Source organism: Anomaloglossus baeobatrachus, chromosome 3, assembly GCF_048569485.1.
Source record: "Anomaloglossus baeobatrachus isolate aAnoBae1 chromosome 3, aAnoBae1.hap1, whole genome shotgun sequence".
Taxonomy (NCBI): Eukaryota; Metazoa; Chordata; class Amphibia; order Anura; family Aromobatidae; genus Anomaloglossus; species Anomaloglossus baeobatrachus.
In genome coordinates, this window is record NC_134355.1 from 26765189 (window position 1) to 26773644 (window position 8456).

The window sequence follows — 8456 nt, forward strand, 5'->3', positions numbered from 1 at the left end:
CAACTCCGTTGTTTTGCGTAGGGCCCTGTGGTTGAGACATTGGAAGGCAGATTCTCATTCCAAGAAGTGCTTAACCAATTTGCCTTTTTCTCGTGACCGATTGTTTGGAGAGCGTTTGGATGAAATCATCAAACACTCCAAGGGTAAGGACTCATCCTTACCGCAACACAGACAAAACAAACCCCAACAGAGGAAGGGTCAGTCTGGTTATCGGTCCTTTCGAGGACCGGGCAGGTCCCAATTCGCCTCGTCAAAAAAGACTCAAAAAGACCAGAGACGCTCAGATTCTTGGAGGTCTCAGTCACGCCCAAAAAGGACAGCCGGAGGAACCGTTGCCAAGACGGCGTCCTCCTGACTTGCAGTCTCCGATTCTCACACCCTCGGTCGGTGGGAGGCTTTCCCACTTTGGCGACATTTGGCTGTCACGCGTCAAAGACCGTTGGGTGAGGGATATTCTGTCTCACGGGTACAGGATAGAGTTCAGTTCTCGTCCGCCAACTCGTTTCTTCAGAACTTCTCCACCACCAGACCGAGCCGATGCTCTGTTGCAGGCGGTGGCCGCTCTAAAGGCGGAAGGAGTGGTGACCTCCGTCCCTCTTCAGGAACAAGGTCACGGTTTTTACTCCAATCTGTTTGTGGTCCCAAAAAAGGACGGATCGTATCGACCCGTGCTGGATCTAAAGTTGCTCAACAGACACGTAAAAGTCAGGAGGTTCCGGATGGAATCCCTACGCTCCGTCATAGCCTCAATGTCTCAAGGAGATTTTCTAGCATCAATAGATATCAAAGATGCGTATCTCCACGTGCCGATTGCGCCAGAGCATCAGCGTTTCCTACGCTTCGTCATACACGACGAACACCTGCAGTTCGTAGCGTTACCTTTCGGTCTGGCAACAGCCCCCCGGGTCTTCACCAAGGTCATGGCAGCAGTAGTAGCTGTTCTGCACTCGCAAGGTCACTCGGTCATCCCGTATCTAGACGACCTGCTTATAAAGGCACCCTCTCAAGAGGCATGCCAACACAGTCTGAAGGTGGCACTAGACACTCTCCAGAGTTTCGGGTGGATTATCAACTTTCCAAAGTCTCATCTAACCCCGACCCAATCTCTGACTTATCTTGGCATGGAGTTTCATACTCTCTCAGCGATAGTGAAGCTTCCACTGGACAAGCAGTGTTCGCTACGGACAGGAGTGCAATCTCTCCTTCAGAGCCAGTCGCACTCACTGAGGCGCCTCATGCATTTCCTAGGAAAGATGGTAGCAGCAATGGAGGCGGTCCCGTTCGCGCAGTTTCATCTGCGCCCTCTACAATGGGACATTCTACGCCAATGGGATGGGAAATCGACGTCCCTCGACAGGACTGTCTCCCTCTCTCAGACTGCCAAGGACTCTCTGCGTTGGTGGCTTCTCCCCACCTCATTGTCACAGGGAAAGTCGTTCCTACCCCCATCCTGGGCAGTGGTCACGACGGATGCGAGCCTATCAGGGTGGGGAGCGGTGTTTCTCCACCACAGGGCTCAGGGGACGTGGACTCAGGAAGAGTCCACCCTGCAGATCAATGTTCTGGAAATCAGAGCAGTCTATCTTGCTCTGCGAGCCTTCCAACAATGGCTGGAAGGCAAGCAGATTCGGATTCAGTCGGACAATTCCACGGCGGTGGCGTACATCAACCACCAAGGGGGAACACGCAGTCGCCAAGCCTTTCAGGAAGTCCGGCGGATTTTGACGTGGGTGGAAAGCAAAGCGTCCACCATATCCGCAGTTCACATCCCAGGCGTGGAAAACTGGGAAGCAGACTTTCTCAGTCGCCAGGGCATGGACGCAGGAGAATGGTCCCTTCACCCGGACGTGTTTCAGCAGATCTGTTGCCGCTGGGGGACGCCGGACGTCGATCTGATGGCGTCACGGCACAACAACAAGGTCCCAGTTTTCATGGCACGGTCTCACGATCACCGAGCGCTGGCGGCAGACGCCTTGGTTCAGGATTGGTCGCAATTCCGACTCCCCTATGTGTTCCCACCTCTAGCATTGTTACCCAGAGTTCTCCGGAAAATCAGGTCTGACTGCCATCGAGCCATTCTCGTCGCTCCAGACTGGCCAAGAAGGTCGTGGTACCCGGATCTGTGGCATCTCACGGTAGGCCAACCGTGGGCACTACCAGACCGTCCAGATTTGCTGTCTCAAGGGCCGTTTTTCCATCTGAATTCTGCGGCCCTGAACCTGACTGTGTGGCCATTGAGTCCTGGATCCTAGCGGCCTCAGGTTTATCTCATGAAGTTGTTGCCACAATGAGACAGGCTAGAAAACCATCCTCAGCTAAGATCTATCACAGGACGTGGAAGATATTCTTAGCTTGGTGCTTGGCTCAGGGGTTTTCTCCCTGGCCATTTGCATTGCCAATTTTTCTTTCCTTCCTGCAGTCTGGGTTGGAAAAAGGTTTGTCGCTTAGCTCTCTTAAGGGTCAAGTCTCCGCGCTATCCGTATTCTTTCAGAAGCGCTTGGCACGGCTTTCTAAAGTACGCACGTTTCTCCAAGGAGTTTGTCATATCGTTCCTCCTTACAGACGGCCATTGGAACCCTGGGATCTAAACAAGGTTCTCATTGCTCTCCAGAAGCCGCCTTTCGAGCCTTTGAAAGAGGTTTCCCTTTCTCGGCTTTCACAAAAAGTAGTTTTTCTTGTGGCGGTCACGTCTCTTCGAAGAGTGTCCGAGCTAGCGGCGTTATCTTGCAAATCTCCCTTCCTGGTGTTTCACCAAGACAAGGTAGTACTGCGTCCAATTCCAGAGTTTTCTCCCAAGGTGGTTTCTTCCTTTCATCTCAATCAGGATATCACTTTGCCATCTTTGTGTCCGCATCCAGTTCACCAATTTGAAAAAGGTTTACATCTGTTGGACCTGGTGAGAGCACTCAGGATTTACATTTCTCGCACGGCGTCTCTACGCCGTTCTGATGCGCTCTTTGTCCTAGTCGCTGGTCAGCATAAGGGATCGCAAGCTTCCAAATCCACCCTGGCGCGGTGGATCAAGGAACCAATTCTTCACACATACCGTTCTGCTGGGCTTCCGATTCCATCTGGACTGAAGGCCCATTCTACCAGAGCCGTGGGTGCGTCCTGGGCATTGCGGCATCAGGCTACGGCTCAGCAGGTGTGCCAGGCGGCTACCTGGTCGAGTCTGCACACGTTTACCAAACACTATCAAGTGCATACCTACGCTTCGGCAGATGCCAGCCTAGGTAGACAGGTCCTTCAGGCGGCGGTGGCCCACCTGTAGGAAAGGGCTGTCTGACAGCCCGTTCATGTGGTATCTTTTTACCCACCCAGGGACTGCTTTTGGACGTCCCACTGTCTGGGTCTCCCAATTAGGAGCGAAAAAGAAGAAGGGAATTTTGTTTACTTACCGTAAATTCCTTTTCTTCTAGCTCCAATTGGGAGACCCAGCACCCGCCCTATTTGTTCTTAGGGTTTCGTTTTTCGGGTGCACATGTTGTTCATGTTGTTTCTTAAGTTCTCCGATCTTGTTATCGGATTGAATTTGTTTTTGAAACTGTTATTGGCTTTCCTCCTTCTTGCTTTGGTACTAAAACTGAGGAATCCGTACTCCTACGGGAGGGTGTATAGCCAGAAGGGGAGGGGCCTTACACTTTTAAGTGTAGTTCTTTGTGCGGCCTCCAGAGGCAGTAGCTATACACCCACTGTCTGGGTCTCCCAATTGGAGCTAGAAGAAAAGGAATTTACGGTAAGTAAACAAAATTCCCTTCTTCTCAGTCGCCAGGGCATGGACGCAGGGGAATGGTCTCTTCACCCGGACGTGTTTCAGGAGATCTGTCGCCGCTGGGGGATGCCGGACGTCGACCTGATGGCGTCACGGCACAACAACAAGGTCCCGGTTTTCATGGCACGGTCTCACGATCACCGAGCTCTGGCGGCAGACGTCTTAGTTCAAGATTGGTCGCAGTTCCGGCTACCGTATGTGTTCCCACCTCTGGCATTGTTGCCCAGAGTGCTCCGCAAAATCAGGTCCGACTGCCGCCGCGCCATTCTCGTCGCTCCAGACTGGCCAAGGAGGTCGTGGTACCCGGATCTGTGGCACCTCACGGTAGGCCATCCGTGGGCACTACCAGACCGTCCAGACTTGCTGTCTCAAGGGCCGTTTTTCCATCTGAATTCTGCGGCCCTGAACCTGACTGTGTGGCCATTGAGTCCTGGATCCTAGCGGCCTCAGGTTTATCTCATGAAGTGGTTGCCACCATGAGACAGGCTAGGAAGCCATCCTCCGCCAAGATCTACCACAGGACGTGGAGGATATTCCTATCTTGGTGCTCTGCTCAGGGAGTTTCTCCCTGGCCTTTTGCATTGCCTACTTTTCTTTCCTTCCTGCAGTCTGGGTTGGAAAAAGGTTTGTCGCTTGGCTCCCTTAAGGGTCAAGTCTCCGCGCTATCCGTATTTTTTCAGAAACGCCTGGCGCGACTTCCTCAGGTACGCACGTTCCTGCAAGGGGTTTGTCATATCGTCCCCCCTTACAAGCGGCCATTGGAGCCCTGGGACCTGAACAAGGTTCTAATTGCTCTCCAAAAGCCGCCTTTCGAGCCTATGAAGGAGGTTTCCCTTTCTCGTCTTTCACAGAAAGTGGCCTTTCTAGTGGCGGTCACGTCTCTTCGGAGAGTGTCCGAGCTGGCGGCGTTATCATGCAGATCTCCATTCCTGGTGTTTCACCAGGACAAGGTAGTTCTGCGTCCAATTCCAGAATTTCTTCCCAAGGTGGTATCTTCCTTTCATCTCAATCAAGATATCACTTTACCGTCTTTGTGTCCGCATCCAGTTCACCAATTTGAAAAAGGTTTGCATTTATTGGATCTGGTGAGAGCACTCAGGATCTACATTTCCCGACGGCGCCTCTGCGCCGCTCGGATGCACTCTTTGTCCTTGTCGCTGGTCAGCGTAAAGGGTCGCAAGCTTCCAAATCCACCCTTGCGCGTTGGATCAAGGAACCAATTCTTCACACCTACCGTTCTGCTGGGCTTCCGATTCCATCAGGACTGAAAGCCCATTCTACCAGAGCCGTGGGTGCGTCCTGGGCATTACGGCACCAGGCTACGGCTCAGCAGGTGTGCCAGGCGGCTACCTGGTCGAGTCTGCACACTTTTACCAAGCATTATCAGGTGCATACCTACGCTTCGGCGGATGCCGGCCTAGGTAGACAAGTCCTTCAGGCGGCGGTGGCTCACCTGTAGGAAAGGGCTGTTTGACGGCCCTATCACGAGGTATTCTTTTACCCACCCAGGGACTGCTTTTGGACGTCCCAATTGTCTGGGTCTCCCAATTAGGAGCGACAAAGAAGAAGGGAATTTTGTTTACTTACCGTAAATTCCTTTTCTTCTAGCTCTAATTGGGAGACCCAGCACCCGCCCTGTTTTCTTAGGAAATTTGTTTTTTTTCGGGTGCACATGTTGTTCATGTTGAACAGTTCAGTTCTCAGAGGTTGTTTCTCGGGTTGAATTTGTATTTAAAACAGTTATTGGCTTTCCTCCTTCTTGCTTTTGCACTAAAACTGAGGAGCCCGTGATCCCACGGGGGGGTGTATAGCCAGAAGGGGATGGGCCTTACACTTTTAAGTGTAGTACTTTGTGTGGCCTCCGGAGGCAGTAGCTATACACCCAATTGTCTGGGTCTCCCAATTGGAGCTAGAAGAAAAGGAATTTACGGTAAGTAAACAAAATTCCCTTCTTTGTTTACTTACCGTAAATTCCTTTTCTTCTAGCTCTAATTGGGAGACCCAGCACCCGCCCCTGTTTTTTTGTGTACACATGTTGTTCATGTTGAATGGTTTCAGTTCTCCGATATTCCTTCGGATTGAATTTGCTTAAACCAGTTTATTGGCTTTCCTCCTTCTTGCTTTTGCACTAAAACTGAGGAGCCCGTGATCCCACGGGGGGTGTATAGGCAGAAGGGGAGGGGCCTTACACTTTTAAGTGTAATACTTTGTGTGGCCTCCGGAGGCAGTAGCTATACACCCAATTGTCTGGGTCTCCCAATTAGAGCTAGAAGAAAAGGAATTTACGGTAAGTAAACAAAATTCCCTTCTTTATTCTTCCAGTATTTCACAGGCTTGTCTAAATATTAAGCAAACTTTAAACATACTATAATATTATTTATAATATTTATTCACTCTATATAGCGCTATTTATTCCACAGCACTTTACATACATTGGCAACACTGTCCCCATTGGCCTCACAATTTAAGTTCCCTATCGGTATGTTTTTGGAGTGTGGGAGGAAACCCACGCTAAACAACCTGCTTTTTGTTCAGAAATTAAGTCTTGCGTGGTGAGCGTGCATACAGGTCATGGAGGGGGGTGCATTACTTATTACCGTATTTTTCGTTTTATAAGACGCACCAGATTATAAGACGCACCCCAAATTTGGAGGGAAAAAAAAAGGTAAAAAAAAAAAAAATATGGGGTCAGTTTATAATCTGGTGGTGTCTTACCAGGGAGGGGGCCTGCAGAGGAGCGGGGGTCACAGGAGGCATGGGCGGTACTTGAGTACTGCAAGTAGTATAGAGGGGGCCCCAGATACTCACTGCGGGTGCTGCTTTGCGCGGGGCCGGCGATGGAGCAGCCGTGCGCCAAGCAGGACGGAGCAGCCGAGCAGGACAGAGCAGCTGTGCACAAAGCAGAATGGAGCGGCTTCAAACAGAACAGAGCGGCGTTGCACAGACCAGCAACGCCGGCAGCACAGTGCATTGCTCGGAGCATCTCCCTGCCTCCTTTGACCCCTCTGCACAACCTCCCGATAAGCTACATTCGGATTTTAAGATGCACCCCTCATTTTCCTCCCAAAGTTTTGGGAGGAAAAGGGCATCTTGTAATCCAAAAAATACGGCATTTTCTTTAAAACAATTGTATCTGCTGATTTACAGGTCTTTTTGTAGTTCTCCACAGAAGGGTTCTTGGACAACTCCTCTGATACTTCTTTTCACTCCTCTGTCTGAAATCTTGCGGGGAGCCCCTGGTCGTGGCCAGTTTATGGGGAACTTATGTTCCTTTCACTTCCGGATTATGGCCCCATCAGTGTTCACTGAAACCTTCAGTAGTTTAGAAATTCTTCGGTAACCAATGCCATCAGTATGTTTTGTAACAATAAGGTTGTGAAGGTCTTGAGATAGCTCGCTGGTTTTACCCATCATGAGATGTTTCTTGTGTGGCACCTTGGTAATGAGACACCTTTTTATAGGCCATCAGTTGAACAGCTGATGTTGTTTTTCACTAAGTGGCAGGATTGCTTTCAAATTAATGATTGATTTTACCTAGCGTCATGACTTTCCATGGATTTTAGCACATTTTTTTTTTTTTTTTTTTCTTTCATGTGTTCAATACCTTTACCCTGTGTCATTCTCATTAATTATTACACAAATTGTTATGGACATCTATGATTTGATTTCTTTGCCTGTGTGGATTGGATGGGTTGTTACTGACATCTGGTGAGCAATTCATATCAATAGCAGCTTTAGAAATATATTTACTTAGAAATTTGGTGACTTGTTCATCACTTATTTCACCTGCTGTATACACCAGCTCTGTGGGAGATGACGTTTTCACTTTTTTTTTGTCTTTTCCAGTATGATTTTGGCCCTAATAAACAACTGAGATCCATCGACACAGAAGCCAGCCACGGATTTTCCAAAGCGCGCCGGAGCCAGAAAGAACAAGAAGGGTTAACGAGATGCAGCACTGGATGACGTGCAGAGTATTCTTTTTCTCAATTGAACTCTATAGATATCTAATTTTTTTTTTTTTTTGCTGTATTTTTTTAATATAGAAAAAAAATTTCCCCCAAAGTAGACAATTCCTTGTAATTTGTAAGAAGTCGTCAGCCTCATGTATAAAAGCTCACACGAAAAAAGGTATAGGCGTTTCCCAAAGTAGCCAATCACAGGACAGCTTTCATTGGTCCAGGATCAGTGAAAGATGAAAGGCGTGATCGGATTGGTCGCTTTGGACCTCTGCCTTCCACTTTTTTTTAAAAGAAAAAAAATCATGATTGTATCTTCTACCTTCTTCACTTTGTTCTCGCCATTTTTATCTGGAGCACTGAAATACATGGCACCAGCATTCGAGGGGTCAGTCGTAGGTTGCACTAGCTGGAAAATGACCGTCCGGTCCCAGAGATGTTTACACAAATTCAGACTAACTTGTAGTTCTCCAGTTGTTGCAAAAGTACAAAACTTGGCATGCTGGGAGTTGTAGTTTTGCAACAGTTACAGAGCTATAGGTTGGCGATCAGTGGACTATGGAGATTTTTTTAAAGCAATAGAACAATGCTGCACTTTGTAAACGCTTTATTTCTTCAGAGAGAATAATGTTGGTAGATTTTTGGGTTCTTAAGGTGATTTTGTACCGATATGATCAGATTGGGGTTGTATTTGCTTTCCAATAAAGTTGAACTGTCCAATGGGA

At 48.8% G+C, this 8456-nt stretch overlaps 1 protein-coding gene across 1 annotated transcript in view; it reads left to right on the top strand.

The window, feature by feature from the left end:
- Positions 1-8456, top strand: part of CNIH4 (cornichon family member 4) — a 38948-nt gene extending 30492 nt beyond the window's left edge. Inside the window, exon 5 of the mRNA XM_075337963.1 lies at positions 7619-8456. Coding sequence (XP_075194078.1) covers positions 7619-7646 — 28 coding nt within the window. The 3' untranslated portion in view covers positions 7647-8456. The remainder of the gene's footprint in view (positions 1-7618) is intronic.